At 43.2% G+C, this 22179-nt stretch overlaps 1 protein-coding gene across 5 annotated transcripts; it reads right to left on the reverse strand.

The window, feature by feature from the left end:
• Nucleotides 1–1600: 1600 nt before the first annotated feature.
• On the reverse strand, nucleotides 1601–20849 carry ldb1a (LIM domain binding 1a). Of its 5 annotated transcripts, none has more exons than XM_086259578.1 (12): nucleotides 20692–20849; nucleotides 17832–17932; nucleotides 9004–9106; nucleotides 8657–8701; nucleotides 8375–8450; nucleotides 7509–7611; nucleotides 6731–6903; nucleotides 6522–6644; nucleotides 6344–6421; nucleotides 6084–6207; nucleotides 5767–5909; nucleotides 1601–4736 (listed from the first exon to the last, which is right to left on the reverse strand). In XM_086259578.1, the coding sequence occupies exons 2-12, from the start codon at nucleotides 17857–17859 to the stop codon at nucleotides 4512–4514; spliced, it is 1221 nt and encodes a 406-aa protein (XP_086115704.1). In that variant the 5' UTR covers nucleotides 17860–17932; nucleotides 20692–20849; the 3' UTR covers nucleotides 1601–4511. The 5 variants fall into 5 exon arrangements, with proteins under 5 accessions (XP_086115704.1, XP_086115707.1, XP_086115703.1 ...); XM_086259581.1 differs by having other exon boundaries at nucleotides 1601–3852; nucleotides 5761–5909; XM_086259577.1 differs by having other exon boundaries at nucleotides 5761–5909.
• Between the last annotated feature and the right edge of the window lie 1330 nt (nucleotides 20850–22179).

The raw sequence follows: 22179 nt of genomic DNA on the forward strand, positions 1-22179 counted from the left end.
ATTTCTGCCATCAGAAATCAAGAAATAGTGAAGAAGTTCTTTTAAAATGGGGGGGGAAAAAAACAAAGAGAGATGACTCACCTCAGGAAATGCAGCTTGGATAATCTGGCATTTATAAACTCAAAACAAGTGCTGCTGTGTCTTGTTCATATTAGTCTTCACACTGTCTCAGCAAGAAAACTCTTGTGCACCCATTCTGCTCGTCTGTACGTTAATTTTCTTTCCAGAGGCAAGTGATTTTAAAGAGTATGTATTACCACAGAGGTTTTACATATCCATAATCTGTGAATAAACAATAGTGGACCGCACCCACCTGCTGTTCAAATCTCATGTTTACCAAGGGCAGACAGTCAGGAGAAAGTAGGCAAGATGGTAGGTTTGAAGGAAACAACGATTTTAATTCTTCTTCTTTTTTTTTTAAATTTCAGACAGTGGATTAACTAAAGGGCAGCTATGTAAGATGAATAAGGATTATATTGAACTGTACATCATGCAAAGGAACTCTTCCAAAGCACAACAACAAAAACTGTAAATGAGGAAAATAAATCCTGCTTTGAGGAAGTTATTATTTGTTGTGGGTGATTCTCTAACATGCAATGCAGCAGGTATACAGCCAATAAAAAAACAAAACAAAACAGGAAGTTGTGAGAAAAAGTTGTTGAAGGTAAGTTATGAAGAGGTGATCAGTGAGCAGCAGTAAGGCTTTATGCCAAGAAACAGCTCTACAGACGTGATGTTTGCTTGAAAAATCTTTAATGGGGAAGTATAGAGAAACGTCAGAGGGAGTATTAGTGCATTAGTGGATGTAGAGAAAGAGCATGTAAAAGGGTGCCAACACAGGAACTGTGGTACTGCATGAGGAAGTCAAGAGTGGCAGAGAAGTATGTGGTGCACAACATGTACGAGGGCAGGGAGTTAGTGGTGAGGTGTATGGTAGGAGTGACAGACGGGCTCGAGGTGGGGCAAGGATTACATCTGGAATCAGCTCTGAGCCCCTTCTTGTTTGCGATGGTGATGGACAGGCTGACAGATGAGGTCAGGCAGGAGTCTCCAGAGGGTATGTAGTGAGAGTAGTAGTTCCTGAGAGAAGAGGAATGACTAAGAAACAAGATTGAACACATGGGTGTGAATTAGAAGGAGAAAGGTGTAACGACGAAGAAACGAGGAGCACAGGTAGTGAAAGCAGATGAGTTTAAATACCTGGGGTCACCCATCCAAAGCCATGGAGGGTTTGTGTTGACTTGTGAAAGGAGGATAGCAGCAAAAGTGACACTAACAAGACAGGAGGATGAGCTGGAGATGGAAAAGTTGAAGAAAATAAGATCAGGTCAAGTGGTTTAGAGACAAACAGAGGCAAGGCTGAGACAGAGGGATGGTGGATATTGGAAAAAAGTATGGTGACACGAGAGCTGCAACTGAGGGAAAAAAGGGGAAGACCACAGAGAACATTTATGGCGGATATGCAGAGCTGGTGTGACAGACGGGTTTAAGGGACACGGTGAGATGAGATGGCTGCAGATGATTTGCTGTGGGTGCGGTCACCTATGTGTGACAAAACGCCAAAGAGCTTCCTCTATCACCAGCAATAAAGACAACCACATTTTTCCGTGAAAATTCATCTTTATTGATACCATACATGAATTATCAATGACAGAAACCTGGCAAAAAAATATAGATATAAAACCACCCCCATGATGAGGTGCTACAGGAGCCAGCTATGGGTGCATTGCCATTTCATCTCTGTCTCATACACCCTTATATTTCCCAAACAGAAAACACAGGGTGTTGATAAGTTGCTCCTAGATTCAATTCTGTGTCTGCCTGCTGAACTGAAACACCACAAAAGTAGACTAGGGGTGCTGGAGACAATGAATAAGGATTTCAACACAATAGCCTGCAGCCTAGTGTAGATTTACAGATGGCTTTTCAGCCAAAAACGATGGAGGAATTTCTGGCAGGCTGCGCACTCATGTGCTCTGTGAGACCCCTGCTGGACAGTCTACAAATTACCATGCAACAGCTGTTAGCCGGCATCTGGGTGATGCTGTCAGGCAACTTTTTCCCTATTTCTCTGCAAACCCTGACACCACAGCTTTAAGACCAACTTCCCCAAGGGTAAGATCCAATGTCAGGTCAACCTTCCTTTTTTGTTAAACTCATCTCTCAGATATTAACATTTATCTGAAAAACAGACATCAAATAGCCTAAAAACAAGACCATAAGTATTATAATTAAAAGGTTTTGGTCAATTCTATTAAATTTCAATAAAGGTCGCACCATTGTGGCACATTTCCAGCATCTAAGGAACTTGAGGCATACAACTGGATGACTTTGAGGTCAACACTTTCTGTCACCGTTGCCATTTACTGGTTTTCAAATACACCTGACGCTTCCACACCCTCGATGGCATTTAAATTCCTCCTCGATAATACTGAGCCAACAGAACAATGTGCAAACTGCATCTCCGTAAGAAACACAACAGAATGACCTCCGTTGGCATTAACTGACTCAGCAGCCCCACAAATTCCTCCATATATCATCATGAATATTGTACAGGTGGGTTCAACCTAAACAGAACATCAGTACATAGAAAAATAAATACAGTTTCCTAAAATGCGGGCAAAAATTGTTTTTTAAGTCAGTGATTGTACCATTAAAAATCACGTTTTAAAAAAAAAAAAAACAAACTTAAGAGGTTTTTCATCTCTTTACATTAGATTGAGTATCTCATAGTTCTAGGGAGGAATACATAGAATAACTTTTACAGAAATTACTACCTAAAAATATACAAGCACAGACACAAACATGAGGAGTAAAGCCAACAAATGATTCATTATATAACATAAAACAGCGCCGTTTAAACAGTATAAGAATCTTTACATGTAGCTCCTTGGTCTGCAGCTTTCTTAATTGTACTTAAAAACATTTCTGGGAAGCTTAAGTTAATACAAAAGTCTTATTTTTTATTTTACAACCCCATCAAAAGTTGTTTTTAAAATATTTGAGTAGCAAATTTGATTTCTATCATTATATTCTTTGAATAGAGGACCCTCACCCCAATATAGAGATCTGAAGACAAAGCAAACAGTTCTGCGATGATAAGACAACAGATGTGAACCAGGTGCTCGATGGAAATTTACCTGGGGAAACTGGTTTCCAGTGTGCTACTCTGAACTCGCATCAGATAGTTAAGCACTGGCCCTGTTGTCTCCAGCCTGTTTAGCACTGAAGCCAATGGGCCAGATGACAGCTGGATGTCTGAGACACATGGATGACATATCAAGGATAGACTTACATGAAAGTTATTTACCATCACAATAAGAATGATCTAACAGCAATATTTCTACATTAATATACTGCAGGTTTCAGATGTTTACAGTTCTTACATTAGCAATAATAGAAAAGGAAAAAAAATACACCGTCAATTCATAAGAAAAATAGATTGCCGTTAATAGTGGAAAACAGTGCAAAGAATATTCTGGGGTGTTTTTTGTTGGCTTGCTTGTCTGTTTATTTTTAGAAATTGTTTACAAAAAAATTGAAAAACAAAACAAAATCAAAACAAGTCTAAAACATAGAAAATAAAAACACACTTCTGTTAGCGCCTGGTGCTCTGGTCCAGACACGCTGCATACCACCTTTCTCCAGTACCTCAACGTTTTATGCTGAAGGTGTAAGGTAACCGTGTTAGTGTGTGCGCACTGCTGTGAGTGTGTGCGTGTTTGCATGTGTGTGTGTATGTGTATGGGTGTGTGTCTGTCAGTGTTTGTGTGTGTTTAAGATTTAGCGTAGTGGTTCTCAACTCCGGTCCTCAAGCTCCGGCACTGTACAGGTTTTTGTTCCAACCAGGTCCTACAAAAACAAATAATTGAGTTTTTAAAAACCGAACGTTGAATTTTGATACTAAGAGTGCACACAGTTTTCTGCAGCCTGCAAAAACATGTCAAATAAAAGCTAAGCATTCCTTCCCTGTGACATGAGCACAACAGAAACAGTGACGTGCGAGGCTGACGGGAACGCACGCCTGAGAGACCCGAGGTTGGAACAAGAACCCGCTGACATGGGCGCCGCTGCGAGCACTCGGACAACCGGACACGCCAACTCTGGCTCAAACATTGTGGTGAGCGATGATTGCGGGACGAGGGAGGTGGGGGGGTAAACACACATACACGCACACTGCCAGCCCGCCAGACTCACCACACCACTAAGAGGACTGGTTGTAGCCGGGCAGACTAGGGCCAAGGCTGAGCACCAATGATCATGTGAGGGAGGTAGAGTGGCTGAACTGGCCTTTGTGTGACGGCAATAAGCTCGATTGGTCAATCTATTTCACCACCCACTCTCCTTTTATCATGAAAGAACACAAATAAAAATTAACTCAACATAAGCGCTCGAAGCCGCCCTCCCTGACCCCTCTTGCTAGCATGTTGGCTCAGGTGGATCCCAGTAAGTTTTTTGGGGGGGGGAGAAAAAAAAAATACAAAAACAAAACGAGTTGGGACCCCCCTCGTCTACTGGGACGACTGGGAGTTGTCATTCTTGCTCTCCTGACTGGAGGGTGCCTTGTTGTTCCAGGGCGAGTGTGCCCCCAGTGCAGGTGAGCTGTTGAAACTGTCCTCATCCTCCAGGCCATTCGCCCCATCGTACTGCGTGTTCTCCAGCCGCGTGATCAGACGCTCGTCCTCGTCACCAAACTCCCCTCCCATCAGAGTGGGCTCGCCCACCATCATCACATCCTAAAGGGGACAGCAAGGGCCGGTACAAATTATCCCCATAATACAGGGGGGTGCGCGGAATGACTGCACGCATGGGTCACTAACCCTGAACTCAACTCTGTAGTTGTTCATTTCGTTTTGGTTTTTGCTTTAGGTGCAATCTGACTGGGCTCAATTCCAGCATTACATTTATTTGTTTTATGAACGTCATTATACTGGAAATCAAGGGAACCCAAGTATTAAAAGCTTTTCATTTTAGTGTCCTCTTATTCTGAACCAAATCACAACTGGACAATGTGTGTTCAGGTCATCTACTCAGACATTTAAGTAGTCCATGTGGCCCTGACTCCCTGTCCCGAGAACCAGGGTCGAGAAGCCTTTCCTACTGGCCAGAAGTGGGCATCCCTGATCCTTGAGTGCTGCATCACGGGGGTTTTCATTCCACCTCGGGTCTCGTTCGCTCAGTCAAACAAGCAGTGCTGTGTGAAATCACGTGCTCTGATAGACTCAGTGGTAACTCTAAGACCGGGATAACACGGCAGATTTAGAGTGAAAGCCTAACTATCCCACTGGAAATCAGAGCAAGGTTAACCCTACCCCACAGACCCAAAATATATTAAGCAGAGACGGAGGTCAGTTGTACCTCCTCTATATGATAGACCGTTTAACCTGTGGCCCTAGAGGACCAGGGACTGCCCATCACTGGATCACATGAGGGGGTCTAAAACCTAAATCTATCCTCTGTAGAATTACAAAAAACAAAACCACACACACACGCACACACACACACCCCCACACACACACACACAAAAACCTAATCCCACCAAACTCCGAGTCCAAATGCCTCCCTGACCTACCTCCACCCAAACCTGGTACTACAACTAAACATGCTAGCAACCCCAGCTCCCACCCAATATACGCATACAAAGAATTTTCTGACCCCTCTGCCCTTCTTTCCAACCCTTACACCCTTTTTTTCCCCCCCATGCCTTGCTCAGCTGAAGTTTGGAGGTGCAGACAGAAGTCAAGTAGATGTAATGCTTACAGGTACCTGGCTGGAGAGTGAAAAGCTGTTGGCTGGACTCTTCTTTTTACTGTTGCTGTTGTTATTGCTGCCTCCGCCAGAGCTCACGGTGCTCCCGCCGGACACCTTCCTTTTCCGCCGCTTGTTTGGAGCTTGTCTGGCAGGCTCAGCTACAAGCACAGAAAGACATGTTTCACATAAATCTCTATAAATCACTAGTTTCTAGGTCATTTACAGATAAGAAACTATCACGCAGCAGCTGCTGGATTTTAGTATGGGTGCTTCAAAGCTTAAATTGAAAGGGTAACTATCATAAATGCCACTGGCTATTTCAAACGCGTTACCTGGAGGCGCTACCATTCTTTGCCACTTTTGGAAGAGGCAGGTCTTCAGGCAGTCTCTGGGGCTCAAACTATAGGTTTTATGCCTAGACATCAATTCTTGCATGGGTTCCAATATCACACATAGCTTAAGGGAAGACGAGAGAGGCCAAAGTTGAATGATAGATGTTAGATTGTTCCAAACACAGATAATTCACCAATATGTTACCAAAAAAAAGAAGAAAAAAAAAAAAAGAACAAGATCAAGAAGGAAATTTGCTTACACGGAGGTAGTTGAGCGTGGAGTTGGACAGCCCACATCTGGTGATATTTTTAGCCAGCTGATCAAGCATCTGGGGATCCTGGAGGATAGGGGGAAAAAAACAAACAAGTAATGACCAATTGCACGCACGGTACGTGAATCTGAGTATTAAAGAGGGGCTTGTTTACACGGCAACTCACATGCATAGCCAAAATGCTCCTCGGTAGGACCTCTCTGTGTTGTCTGATGCTGAAGTGCCACGTCTTGATCCTCATCATGTCGTCAAACATAAACTCTAGGTACAGGCGGCCCTCAACACAAATCTAAATCAAACAGCAGAGATCATGGGTTACCATCTCAACAAAAGGTTCAGAGACAATTGTGCGTCTATTATCCACACTGGCATTACCTGTGTAAACATAGGTTTGCCGTTCTGGGTCACCATGGTGCACTGGTCACAATCGAGAGACACAAAGTTACTATGGAACGACTCCTTTGGATGCTTCAAAACATAGAAGAGCTCAGTGGCGCCCCCCTCAAAGATACTTCTGAAGTACCGGGGAATCAACGTTCTGCCGATGGCTGCAGACAAAATGTGCCAAAGTTAAAAGCTTAAAGCTGACAGGACATTAAAAAAAAAAAAAAAAAAAGCCGTCATCTGATTTATAAAAACCTTATAATACGGTACAACCCCAACAGACCACTCTTCTCTTAGACAGCAGGACATTTAAAAGTAGCATGGGAGGCAGAGCCTTCAGCTTTCAGGCCCCTCTCCTGTGGAACCAGCTCCCAGTTTGGATTCAGGAGACACCCTCTACTTTTAAGATTAGGCTTAAAACCTTACTTTTTGATAAAGCTTATATTTGGGGCTGGATCAGGTGATCCTCAATCCTATTTAGTTATGCTCCAATAGCTCTGGGCTGCTGGGGCCTTGCCATAATGCAGCAAGTGTTTCCTCTTCACTTACTTCTTTTCACTCTGATTATAAACCACTCTGCATTTAATCATTAGTTATTATTAATCTCTGGTTCTTTTCTACCAGAACCAGAGATTCCCACTGTTGCCAAGTGCTTGCTCATAAGCAGGTCACCTGATTGTTGGGGTTTTCTCTTTATTATTGTAGGGTGTTAAAATAAAACATATTCAATGACAAGCAGCTATCATTTCTTTGAAAACATATTTCTTACTGTATCGTTTTGGACCATCTTCCAGACAGAAAGTGATCGTGAGCATAGCATCATCTTCAAAAAACTCTGTGGTGAAGGCATCCCACCAGAGATTGTCACAGTCCTATGAGCAGAAGAAGAAACATTTTTCAGTTTTTGATTCCTCAAAATGTGCAGTGAGTTATGTTAAAATAGGTCATGTTCAAAAGGAAGAACAGATGCCATTTGAAAAAAACAAGAACTAGAAATTCATATACCTGCACCTCTCCTATAACCTTTCTACTCCTCAGGACAACAGAATGAAACGCACGCAAAAAGCCCTGCGATTGGCGACCTGTCCATGGTGTACCTGAATCTCACCCTGTGACACCTCAGATGATAGTCATTCAGCAGCTTTAAGCATTTTCTTAAAGATAAATGTTAAAGTGTGTTTTCCTGGATAAGCAACCAAACCCAACAATTCACTTTCCTGAAAGTAAAACTCAATTCCAGTAGTTCTTCCAGCTGTAGCATTTCCTGTAGTGTGCAAACAGCCTCACAACGTAACAACACATAATGGCTACTCTTTTGCCCGTTTAGGCATAGAAACAGTTGGTACTCCAATTATGTTTTAGCCAGGTTTATCAGATAATCCTATTAGAGTCTGGATGTAACTCAAGTCTGAGTTCTGACTTAATTTTCTCGCATAATCCCTAACATGGTTACCTACACATCAACAGCTGTTGGGAGGGAAATCTAAAAATAGGGTTTACAGGATCTGCAAAATGTAGTTCTACGAGGACTTTATTACATTTCCTGCTTGGAAATAAAAGACAGGCTCTGTGTTTTTGTGAAACAGTTTGTGTTGGGTTGCTACTACACTGTGTGAAATACAAAACGATTCTCACCTCTGTCCAGTTCTGTAATCTTTTGTTCAGCTCATATATCCGGTAGTCTGTCTGGTTCCCATACGGTGTGGGTCTCCTGAAACAGAAAATGGGGATATTCAACACCCTGCAGTGGGGGCTGCTTCAGTGCACTTACACCCGTAGTGCAAACAAAAGCAATAATCCAAGAGCAGCTTCAAACTAAATGCAGCATAAATTTTTGAACAGTATATGCTATATAAAGGACTTCTGACCTAAAACAGGATCAAATGGCGTTAATTATTTAAGCATCAATGTGCTCACCCCATTCCAGGCTCCATGTATGAGGGGGGATACATGGGTGTAGGCCTAGGACAAAAAAAAAAAAAAAAAAAAAAGATATTGATAATCTCCACCAAGCATGTATGCCTTTAATAACATTCTGCAAATAGATTGCATTTCATAACCTCTCCATATTATTAAAATTAAATAAATAAATGTAAAAACAGACGTCTTATATTCTTAAGTAAACATCAAGAAAACTGATTTTATAATAAAAACAAGAAGCCTGCAAGAAGTCAAAAGATAAGACATCAAGAGGGTAACAAATGGCATAATTTACTGGCTGAATGAATTCACAAATTTCCCTTGAGAGCTCAGCTCAGACCTACCCCACATCTCTGTCCAGCATAGCGCCTGGGTGGAAGGGGGGAAAGCTGCCGCCGTTGGGGGGCTCCTTAGGAGAGTACAGCTTGAATGACTTTGACGAACAGCCTGCACACAACCCCGGAGCAGAGGAGGAGGAGGGGGGGGGAGGGGGGGCAGAGAATTAAAGGAGATTTAGATTACTTTGGATTTAGCTCATTCAAATCGCAGCAACATCTCAGTAATCTAATGTTGGATGATTTTGTTCAGACTTGTTCAAATAAAAGCCCACTGCCATAACAATTTCCTGCTGCTCTCATCATCTAATGCACCTTCAATCTGCTAAATGGACAAGAAAACAAATGATTGTTTTGGGGAGGGGGGGTATATTTATTAACCTGTAGACATCTGAAAACACAAACTGCAAAATGAGTGGAAACCAGATCCACTGGCATATTTTTTGTATTTTTGTGGCACCTGTACCATTACTGGTGACCCTCCTCTCAACATACAGCCCTATGTGAACCTAAAACCATGCCTTTCTACACTGTGTGCTGGACTCCCCCCCTCTTGCTGCCTCTTCTATACCCATCCCCCCCCCCCCCCCCCCCCCCCCCATCCCTACACTGGCTGTTGTTAACCCCTGTCTGCCCAGATAACACAGTCATGCTCAAACAATCTGGCAGTGCTGAGAAAACATCTACTCAAGAAGGCTCCACACAAACAGCTGCTTCAAGTTTTAGGGTCTCAAAAGATATTTTATACCCAGGTTGTAGGAAAACAACCCCTAGAAATCTGAGTCAGACCGGCCAGTCACAGCAACCCTCCAGTTCCCCTACCCTTTGAAGCAGACACAGAAGTGGGGCACCAACATGAGGAATTTAAAGTATGTTTTGATAGGCAGGTATTAGCAACATTTAAATAACAGCAAAACCCATTTGTATCCAGTTGTTTAACAATGCCTACACTGCCTGTAAATGTGGTATTCCCAACAGGCACCTGCATAATGTTAATTTGACCTACAATTTATGCACAACGGTTGGTCACTGTCTGCTTGACATAGGAAAGAGGGGGCTGTACTTAATTAAAACCAGCAGGGGGAGAAACGTCGACTCCCAGCGCCATGCATGCTAATGCAAACCAAAACCATAGAGGGGTGTAAATGTAAGATTTTTGCCACTTTCTGTGAACTGATCGAGTTATCTACATGTGCACCAATTCTCAAATGGTGATTGTTAGGTTCAAACAGAGAGAGAAAAACATTAATTGTCCTCCTTCACCACACACTACTACAACTCCTCCTCCATTTACTTTCACCCTTTTCTTCCTTCTTTCTGTATACTCTCAAGAGTCATGGTAGGTCATCTTCTCCTCCCTATTAGTATGAGGCTGATCTTGCTCAAGGCCACCCAACAATGGTTCCCTACACATTACCTCTGACCTATACACCCACCCCCAGCAAGTCTAGCCATTAGTCCCAGACTGCATTCAGGCCCATATGATAAGCCTTTGTTCATTTTGATGCTGATCCCACAGCTTTGTGCAAAACATAATGTCCAGTGTAACAAATCACATCTCTATTGTGAAAAAACAAAAAAAACAACCTTTCTTCAATCACAACCCTTAATGTGAAAACAGAAACAGCTACAATGAAGCTACAATCAAATTATGCAAAGATATTTTAAAACAAAGGCCCTGAGGAAAAAAAAATGTTGACACATGGGGGATTCTCACCTCTAACATAAATACACACACAAATATGAGGTTCAATCAGCAGTACTAACCCATCTAAAAAAAAACAACCCTGCAGATCATTAGATCCTTATGCATGTAAACAACTACTAACACGAAAAGACAGGCTCAGAGGCACCTGAGGTTAAAGGATGTCACGTACTGACAAATGACTACAGTCCTTAAGCATCCTTGAACAGAGTAAACTTTAACAAGGTGAGAGATCACGATGCATATTTCACTACGCTAACAAAAGGTTAACTTAACTGGACTTTGATGCAGTTCAGTCCGCCCAAACTGCTTAATGCAAACAATAGAACTGCATCCAGAGGATGGCCATCAGCCAATAAAACATCCAAAGCTATGTGCAAGACTCCTAACGTATTTGCACAGCTCTCTGGTGTCACCTCATTGCTCCGTGTATTCACATGCATGAGCAGTATACCTGTAAAAATGCGCGAGCATCCACTTTAACAGCACGGGCCAGGCGTAAACTGAACCACAGGGCCGCGTTCATTAACATTAACCGTTTGCAGAAAACGGATGCCATTGCTAAGCTATTAACCCACTTGCTAAATATCACCGCCCTCCGCTCCCTATCCCCCCGTGTCTGTTTACGATCAATTTCAGCGGATATTGTGAACCTGTGATGCTGCTAACCTGGTATAGCAGTTCGATTGAGTTACCTGCAGAGAAACGTCCACCTAAACGCGGTGCTGCTCAACACCTCGGGTCGGTGTTTCTAGCCAGCTAGCCTTGCTGCTAGCCGGAGCGGCTGGATGGTGAATTCTCCGCCGCTGATAATGTACTCTTGTGGTCCTAAACCAAACAGCTGACGACGGGAACTGAAACACTCCCGCTACTTCCCCGCTTCTGGTGAATTTGCAATTCCTGCTTATATGTTTTAAATGTCATTTGTCTGGAGGACTGTGTTCTACTACTACCGGACCCTTTGTTCCTGCCAGCCGAGACACGAACAAACAAAGGCCCCGCCTTCCTCCAGGCTCCTCCGCCCATCCCTACACACAGACCGGGACAAAAATCTCAGGCCCCAGTCAAGACAAATTGGGGCCCCCAATTTGTCCCATCAGTAGACCAGTGGCCCCCAGTGTAGTACAAGGTGGGTCCCCATTGCGAGGAACAACCGTCTCACTTAATCTTATTCCACAGTCTGACAGCATTGTGGGCCATGCCGTTTCTGTGCCAGCCCTGCGCTGAAGTATAGTGGGTATGAATAATATTTGGGTCAGCAGAGTTTAGGAGGGTAAGGTAGCTTTTTTTTCTTCTTTCATTGATGCAATCAAATATCCATCTGCACTTTGCCTACTGTATTTATTACAAGTCATAAAGTGTCATAGTCTATAATAGCATTGTAATAAGATGCCACACAAGTGAAATACACTGAAACATGTAGCTCACTTGCAAGTCTATCTTTTTGTCCAAGTATTACATGTGACATATCTCAGATATTTAACTATCTTGCACTTCACTTTGTTAAAATTGTGTGTGAACAGGCTGATTTTTAAAACACACCACATTGCTCCCTAACTGCAGTGCTAGATAATTAAATATCTTAATACTTGACCAAGTAACCACGTGTTGCAAAAAGAAAAAAAAATGCATCATTATGTCTGCACTTTTTTTTCCCCCCTCATTCAAGCATTTTTAATCTAAAAAGTTACATAGACTTCATTACTGCTCAGTAAAAGCTGAATCTCAGATTTCATGATCAGATATGGCTGCAATAAAATATGTCTTTTTCCTACTTTAACTGTGGATCAAAGTGACAGGATTATGTCCCGTGAAACTGCAGTGTCTGAGATGATTTCTTCTCAACTTCCCACGCAGAGTGTCCGACCATTTATGAAAGCTCTGTGTGAGGGCACTGAAACAGTCAATCAGTCATAATGATCACTCATGAAGAATGAGTAGTCCTTTTAGAATATGCTGTAAAAGTAACACTGTGTTAGCAGTGCTGGACCCATTTAAACTAGTGGTCATCCAAGTCCTGCACAATCTTAAAACCCCTTAACCTTTATTCTTTTCATGGAGTGTGAATCAAACATCCTATTTATACCATTAAATCAGTTATGACTTGCTACCGACATAGCGCTTTTAATTGTAGCTTTGTAAAGGCCTATTAAAAGTGATTGACGCGGCTGATGACTCAAATCTTTTCAACCACAGCTCTGTGCCCGTCATAGCCTCAGTTCGCGTAGGCTAATCTGCAGCCTCACTTTTAATCAATAACCACTCTAATGTTTACAAGCAATATATTTGAGGCCTAGAGAACCATTTGTGGTCTCAAAGTGCATTTTATGCTCATTTGTTGAGGCTTTCACTTGAGCTGCCAGTCAGTTAGAATTTCTATAAGCCGGGAGTGCAGCCTAGGGAAGTGAAGCTATGCTTTTTGAGATGTACAGTAAACACATCTGACCCACACCAGCGTCTCTCAGCGCACAAACCCTATGTTATATATAGAGCAGAGATATGTAAAACTGTATGCAAAAAAAAAAAAAAAAAAAAGCAGGCACTGCTGTACGCAGTTTTCAGAGAAGGATGCACCACCTGTGGTCTAATCTGTTAGTGATAACACAAGCCCAACTTTGAGATCGCTTGTTGAACAAAACCAAAGCTGGCTGGTGTATCAACTCCTTGTGCAAGTCAGTTTTGATGGACTTGCACAGAGGTGTGAAAGGACAGCATCTCCCTCTGCTGGCAAATGCTGATAAAAGAAAAAAAAATTTATCTCATGCTTCAAAGTAGAATGAATTTACTGTCCTGGAGTTTACAGTAATATTTGATTTTGGCCATAACAACAAATTTGTACATGCTCCGCTGTAGTTGTATATTAAATTCTATTATCAACAATATACATATGCACAAAATCCATTAGTGTGGATTTCATGGCAATATGCATTACCACATGCATTACTCTGAACTGAATCCTCTTTAATCTGTATTCGGTAAGAGTCACATTTAGCACATAGTCACCTGGCAGGCAGTGATAACATTAAAGGCACCATAGCGCAGGAACTAAGTCCTATTTTGGTCTCAGAAAAGGAGGTTTTGAACGGCACAGGTATTCGTGTACAAACACCGATATATCGTCTTTTTTTTATATCTATCTATCTATCTATACACACGCACACGCACACACAGAGAGAGAGTTGGGCCGACTTGCATTCAGTCTGCTTTGTCTTGCTCGACTTCTGTGCTTTGTTTCATTGTTGCAAAAAAAGGTTTTTCCATTTTTATTTATTCATTGGTTATTTAAACTCTGGCTTGCTTAGGCAAATAATATACTAGGAAAAACTGATATTGATAAACAAAGTAGGTCATCACACACTAGCCACATGTAATTATGCCTCGAAAACATTTTCCAGGCCCTTCAAATGCATTACGACTTTGACCAAGCGTGTGACAAAAGAGCTTTTAGCAGCACTGAGGAAATCTGAAGAAAGCTGGTGAAGAAGAGGATGTTCCAATTCCTGTTGCTGCTTTTTTAGACACCGCAGTGGAAGTATAAGCCTGTCTGGGAAACTGTTGTGACACCTGACTGGAAGTGATAGCAACAAGGCAGGAGACTGTCCTAACACAGGCGTCACCCAGAGGATGCTGCTGTGGTTTACCGAGAGGAAGTTAACAGTGTGTGTTCAAGACATGGCAAAGGATAACGACAGAGAGAAAAACCTCATGTCTGTGTGAAGGTCTGTGTCGTGAACAGTAGCAACAACACAGATCTCGGACCTGCAGCCAGACTGAATTAACAAATTCCTTGGAAAGAGTTAAAATTTTAGGTTTTAAAATGAATTTCACAGTCTCCCTGCTGAAATGAAATTCGTGGGGGTGGTAAGTTCTCCAGATAAAATTTTAGCTGTTTAAACTTAAGAACTAAGACAGACTACGATATTATTTAGAGACTAAGCATGGAAATCCCCAAAAGGGTATAAAGACACAGCATTTAATTGTAATGAAATATGTAAACTTAAAGCGATGCACAACATCACTTACTCTCTTACCCAAAATTAGAAGCAGAAGAAACAACTTACAGCAAAACTCCCTTCAATAATGTCAGTGTTTCAATATTAGTCTTGATTTGCATAAAACTGATCAAATATAAGGCTTGCCATTCAGCACTCTAACCCATCTTGACACCAACTTTACTTTGCACAGGTTGAATAATTCATGATACATTTAATAAAAAGGGGGAGAAAAAACAAATCTGGTTGGATTAATAAACCATTCCTGGTGTTGAGTCCACATAGGCGGCACAAAGATATAGTTTTCAGCTCTCCTTATACTTTGTTTTTACAGCAGTCTGCTGTCGTCTTCACTAGCTTGTACATGTTTTACAATTACAGGTGTGCTTCAATAGAAAAATAATTTCCTCCCCATTTCGATGTCTCCCTATCCTCCCCCTGTTTTCAGCTGGGTGGCACATGCCAGCTTTCTCTTGCCATCCTGTCAGCCTGCAGCAGATGTGACATCACTACAGCTCATCTCCACTCTGCCTGCCCCCCCCAACAAAAAAAAAAAAATTCTCCGACTCCCCCAGCATCTCTGTCTGTCTCCCACGCATTCCTTCTTTCTCTCTGCCTCTGCACACACAGCCATTTTGATCTAGCAAACAAGATCTGAGAGCCTCAGTAGAATAGAGAGAGGCGGGGAAAGGAGAAGAAGCAAGAGAATTGAGGAGAAAAAGAAAGCGAGGCAGGCTTTTCAGTTCAGTGAGATAAAGCTGAAGGAGTCACGTTGTTGTGTAACAGTAATCACACAAAAAAAAAATCCTAGCTGTTTGGCTGCCATCTTGGCTCTGCTTTAAGTCACTTTTCTTTAATCAGGAACCACGTGACTTTCTGCATGAGGTAACGCCACTTTTACTGCAAAAGGCAGTAGGCGAGGGATGAAGGAGTGACTGAAAGGGAGAGGAAGAGAGGGTGAAAGAGGGAAAGGAAGAGGGGCGAGAGAGTGAGATGAGGAAGGCAGAAATGGGAGGGAGGGGTTAGAGTGGGATGGGTGAGAGACGGAGAGAGTGGTGAGCAAAGGGGAGCGCATGCTTGAGTGGGTGCATGCGAGAATGGGGGGGGGGTATCTTCAGCTCACAAGCAATCTATTTTTACCATTTAGCCTGAACAAAGGATGTGATTGGCTCCACTGTGTTAGGACGAATCTCCTTCACGCAAGGAACAAAGCCTTAAAAAGGTTAATTCACAGCAAAGTCACAACAACAGCAGGATGTCACAGGGTTGTCACCGAGCTAGACAGCCATGAGAATGCCGTTCTTTATTCTGGCTTATAAACAGCAAGTATGCCTAGTGAAAAAACAAAACACATCTGTGCAATTCTGACCGAATAAATGTGAAAATGATGTTAGAACTATAGACAACTTGTTTTTACAATGTAGATTCATGCAGGAATGATGGGGAAGATCTCCCATTCAGGAACATACAAGAATGTAAACAAACCAGCCTTCAAATATAATGATTTACAGCATGCAGACACAGGGAGGGAGACAGAGAGAGAGAGAGAGAGAGAAACAGCAAACCAGCTTGGATCAACATGACTCTGGTTATTTGTGAGACCTACCAGCCTAAACTTGTCCTAGCAGGCTCCTCGTGATGGTGCACAAACGAGCGAGTGTACTTGCATCCTGCACTGCAAATTTTTCCAAGCACGCATGTGTAAGCCTATGTAAGTCTGTGACTGTTTAAGCGGTGGTACACGGCATGCACATGGCAGATCACTCTGGTGGACCGTGTTCTCCGTACATCCTTCAAAAACATGTGGATGTCATTAAAAGTTTCTGCTCCACAGTACGGTCTGTTAACAGGGGGAACGAAGGAGGCAGAGTCACTGAAATGCTACAGGAGGGAGAAAAGAACCTAGATAGTACAGAAACAAAAACATCTGAGAGAAGGACATCAAGCAGAGGCCCTAATATTACTCCATTTGATAGCTGATTGCCCATGAATCAGAGCAGCCCCATTAAAATGATACTGACACCCTAATTCAATCTGCCCTCTCCAAAATCCCCCGAGCAGATGCTACGATTCAATTTCTATCTGATATCTTTTCCAATGTGATGCACAGAGCCCGTCCCCTGGCACCGTGAGGCTTTTCACTGTGTGCAAGGCAACCATCTCTGTAGCCTGCCTGCTCTCAGTGGGATACTTTTAAAGAGAAATTGCTCCAAAGTCAAAAAAAGGGGGATCAAACACACCATGAAGAGAACAGATTAGAAGATGTACTTGATAAAAACTGCCAAAACATTTTGCTTGCCAGAGACTGACATGTGCAGACAGACTCCGACTGTACTAGATGCTCTTCCTCTTGCTCTGATAGAGTAGCACAAGAGCCAACTGTAGATCCTGAATATCAATAACACTCAATTCTGTGGTTATAATCCATACTTTAGCTAACCGTTAAAGCTTAAGAGTGCAAGTCTTATTTTCTGAAAGACATGCAGGAATGCAAAATGCAAAGTCACAATGACAAAGAGCTGTGCAATAGCCCAAATGTAGCTTAACTCTAGGCAAGTTGGTTAAGTCTTAAGTACCCTCATTAATAGTTTAAATCCATCAAGGGAGCTTTAAACCATTTTGAAGCAAGTAAATTAAAGTACTTTTGCCTCATTCAGTTCTGACCCCCGGGACAAATCTAAAATGTATGTGACACTAAGCAGTGAGTTCCAACAACTCTTCTAGATGTACAAGAGCCCTAATATCCGTTAAGCAAAACTACAGTGGCCAAATGAAGCTGAGAAATGGAGTACTTATTGATATCTCAGTCTCTGTATGTGGTAAAACTCAAAGAGCCATTGATCAACCGCACAGCAGGCTAGCGTGACTGAGAGGCTCTGCTGAACAACTCAATCCTAAAGTGTGGTAGCCTCAGTCTATAACCTTGTTTTAGGACATGTGCTGTGAGTGAAGCATGGATTCACCGCCACACTGCATGCCCACACAAACTCACACTCGCATAGCTTGACGTTGGCCCTAGGGGGGTTTGCAGCACTTTTACATAAGTCATCTTTTTGACAGCACCACTGAGCACAGAGACGGAGGAGGAAAGAGGGAGATCAGAGACAGGAAGAGATAAAGAAGAGAGAGTAGGCACTCACCGGGACATGCACAACCTCCAACAGACATCTTCTCACATGTTGGGTTCTTCTCTAAACGAAACAGCTGCACTCAGTCCACACGCTGCTCGCATGGGCCAACTCTGAGGAAAACAACACAGACAGAGGGGTGGAGAGATAAGAGGGAGTGGTACAAAGCAGGGCATGTACACCACAACTACACTCCTCTCTCTCTCTCCGTCAGAGGCAGGAAGTTGGCACTGGTGCTCTAGCTGCATCATTAATAGGCATATTGCAACACAAGTGGGAGGGAAAATAGAGAAAGGAGTGAAATAGGAAGAAAAGAGTGTGTGAGACTGGAGTAAGTAATATGGACTGGAGCAAGGGAGCGTGTGTGAAATGGAGAATGCAGGAGGGAGGCAATTAGAGCAAAGGAGAGGAAAAAGAGAAACTGCACAAGGTGTGTGTGTGTGCGCGTGCGTGTCAGTGATGCATCGTCTATTTTTGCCCGGTGCTGCTGTGGGAGATAAACATACTCAGTAGGAGCCCAGAGGCAGAGGGTCATTACCGCCAAACAAACATGCATGCACAAACACACTCTCACACACACACCGTGCCTCATGTATGACAGATTTTCATCTCTCTTTCCGTCTCCCTCTCCTTCCTTTTGTTTTTCTGCTGCAGAGAAAACGTGGGTGTTAATCACTACAGACAGTATCGATTAAAAATGCAAAGCCCACCTGGAGCGCAGGGACACCGGAGACCCATGGGAGGCAGGAGGCGCGTGCGTGCGCAAATGCGCACAAGCCCACAACCAAGAGCTGAGTGTAAACAGTCTGACTCCATTGCAAACGTCTGTTCAGCAAACCCTACTTCTTTTTCCTTTTTGGCTTTTTAATCTTACTGAACTGTCAGTTTAATCTCCTCACTCTGTTGATATTACTTTGACCTTTCTGCAGCTTGATGTGATTGTGATTCATTTCCTCTCCCTCCTCCATTTCACTGGTTTCCTTTTCCTTTCATCCCACAACTTCTCTTGGCCCAAGCGTGCCTGCTCTCTGAGCCAATAATCTCATAATCTCACACATCACTACACAAACACACAAGCACATAACCGACTCTCATAATTTAGATGTCTTTGTTGCTCATCTACTTCATCCTGTCAAATGGGTGAAAGTCTATGCGGTGAATTATCACCAAATTATTGAGACTAAACGGGAAACGGTGAAAAGGTTTAAAGATGATAGGAAATGAGCCTGGGTCATAACTGCGTCAGTAAATATCGGGCAGAATACTTTTTTTTTTTTTAAACAAAGATGCATGTGTCCCAGAGGCCATTTCTGCATTACCAGTCAGAATTTGGAAAACCATGGAAAAAGTTTGCACTGTTTTTTTTTTAATGCAGCATAATGAGTTAGGGTGCACACAAAGTAACGCAGAAGAGTCAAAAAATAGATAGCAGTTAGCTCAAAAGTAATGGATCAGTGGTTGATCGCTACAAAAGGCACAAGTAAAAAGTTTAGTAAACAGCTAAAGTAGAAGATAAATGGCTAAAATAGAAGCCAGTAGAATAGTGTATGTCATGCAGTCCAGGTTACAGGTTAGCTGGCAATTTTACAGCATTTTCTTTTTTTTAAACAGTGCTGCCTAGTTTGGGTTGAAATTTAGTTTAAAAATATGACATATGTGTGGACTATGTGAAAAACTGGGGGGGGGGGGGGGGGGGGGGGGGGGTTGTTGATAGTGGGCTACATAACCACTGGTCTATGATATCCGTGTTGTCCCTGCATTAACAAAGGACTCCCAAGTGAGTTGAAGCCTCGTTTAACAAACCTCTGTTTTCCATTTTCTGTCACTCACAACCAATATGCCAACACAAGACAAACAACTGTCTCCACAGAAATGAAAGCTGACGGGCACATTCCCAACACAGCAGCTCACTGGCAGACGCATCACAGTTAAATGTCATACACAGTGTCAGACACTGCTCTTAGGACCAAGACACAATGAACAACCCTGCGGGCGTCCTCGTTTCCCTTTACTTGTCTTCTCCCCTCCTCTTTTCATTTGCCCTTCTCACACACAGACTTTTTTTGGCGTCTTTTGTTTCAACGGTGTTTGTCTTTCGGAGTCATCTCATCTCAATCTGCCGTTTCGTCACAGTTCAGTGTTTTTGTGCACCTCGATGGTCGCGATCAGTGGGTTTGACATCAAGACAACATCCTGCTACTTGTGAACTCTGAGCAACACAAGATATGAGAGAACAACAGAGACATCCCCAATAATGCAAGAAAAACAAACAGAAATAAAGAGCGTGAGGGAAGAAAGAGCAGGGAGGGTGTGCGAATGGGATTTTTGGAAATGGCTCCTGTTTCCAGGAGTGATAATGCTTTGAAGCCGAGCGCTTCAGCACTAACTGCACTGTTGTTCATCCTCTTTCTCACTCTCCTCTCTGCCTCTCACTCTCCCTGCTTGTGCAGATGCAGAGATTCCCGCTCTGTCAACACATTGCACAAAAAAGCTCTCTGAGAATAATGAAGTTCCCCCCTCTGTTCGCCTCCTTCTCTCCACTGTGGGAGCACGCAGCAGCAGCAGTTCCATAACACTATGTGACAGACAGCAAAGTGCCTGCACACAGACATGCTGCCAGCTTGGCTTACTGAGGCATGCGTCTCATCCTAGTGTGTTGTCTTTACACAGTGTAAAAACACTCCACAGAGCACCTTGATTCTTCATAAATATCTATTAAAATGTTTGAAAGGCTCTTGGTGCCACCATCGCCTTCCTCTCACTCTTTTGTCTTCCAGGTGTTCTACCCCCCCGCTTTTCTTTTCTCCACTATCTCTCTCACTCTCTCATTTACAGACAAACACTCTTAAATGTCCTCCATATCTGTGCTTACCTTTGTCTTCCTCTTTCTCCTCTTACCACACTCGCGCGAAAAAGTCCGCTCAGGCCAGCCACGCAGAGGAAACCAAGCTGGGCCAGCAGAGAGAGAGAGTGAGGGAGGAAGAATGTGATGAGCAGATGCAGATAGGAGACACAAATGGGTTGGGGGGTGGGGGGGTGGGGGTCTAGTAGTGTGCAAATTGGATGATGAGAAGGAAGGAAGGAGGGAGGGAAGGAAGGAAGGAAGGAGGCGGGAGGCGGTGGAAGAGGGGAAATGAGAGGAGGGAGGGGGTGATGGTGGTGGTGGTGGTGGGGGGCTCTCAGCTGCACTGGTATGAATATGACGCAGAGGCAGCAGCCAGAGCCACTTCTCTCCTCTCCTTTCGAGCCCCATCCCTCCATACCCACCGACAGACAGGAGAGAGGGGAGAGAGAGGGCACTGTATCCATGGCAACGGCAGAGCAGCGGTAGGTAGCAGTTAGGGAGTGTGCTGGGGCACAGTGGTGTTCCTTTCTTTCCCTGTCTCTCCAACACACAGACAAGCTCATAAGTCCTACAGCTCCCACAGATGTACAGTATACAGCCGCTGATACGCTGAAGGAAAACACAGAGGAAACGTGGGCAGCACTGACTCATTTGGACATGACAGATAATGAGAAGCAGACTGTTTGGGTCTGTTGTGTCTCAGGAAACTTGGAAAACTGGGGCCAGAGAAGGTTTATTATACTCTAAATGCAGGGGGGCGGGGACAACTGTCAGCATCAAGTAATGAAATTGTTGTCTTTTGTGTCAAGACATGGATAATATGAAACACTGCAAGTGCAATGAGGCCAGTGCTTTGCAGTGATGCCAACAAGTGAAGCTGATGACAATCAGCAAAATAAACAGATTCCCTGGCGTTCAAGTTGAAAGACAAACATGTGGCAAGCAGAGACATTACTGTAGGAACAAATATGCAACACTTCTTTCCAGACATTGTTTTTTCTGTCTATACCTACATCTATTTAGCATATAATTTTATGTAGAAAAAAAACAGTCTAAATTTTAATATCCATCACCCAGACATATATGGACAAGAAAAGCAAGAGGATGAACTGCAACCTTTTCAAACACTAAAAAAAAGCAGTAGGCCTACTTCAAACTACTACTAGAACTATCAGAGACTGCATACCTTAACCAAGGCTGAAAATTCCCTCCACATCATGCACAAACATATTTGTTCGGTGTGTTTTCTCAGGAACATCAAAACCCAATTTCAAATTGATATCCAGGTTTTCCCCTCAGCTGTAAAAGGCTGATGGAGTATCGTCGTCACCCTGCCGGGCAGGCCAGCAGACAATATTGACACCAAGGTTTGCGGATGCGAAACTCAAAAAAGGAGACGGTGTAGGAGTTTCAAACTGATACCTGGTCAGGGTAAGAGGTCAAGTTTTCTGAAAATCTTGTGAATGTAGCAAAGACAGAGGGGGAGCACTGGTGGTTGTCAGCTTTTTTTTGTTT

This window comes from Aulonocara sp. 'chitande type north' Nkhata Bay, linkage group LG13, assembly GCF_057382095.1.
Source record: "Aulonocara sp. 'chitande type north' Nkhata Bay isolate Kocher_YH1m ecotype deep benthic linkage group LG13, A_spYH_male_GT1.1, whole genome shotgun sequence".
NCBI classification, from domain to species: domain Eukaryota; kingdom Metazoa; phylum Chordata; class Actinopteri; order Cichliformes; family Cichlidae; genus Aulonocara; species Aulonocara sp. 'chitande type north' Nkhata Bay.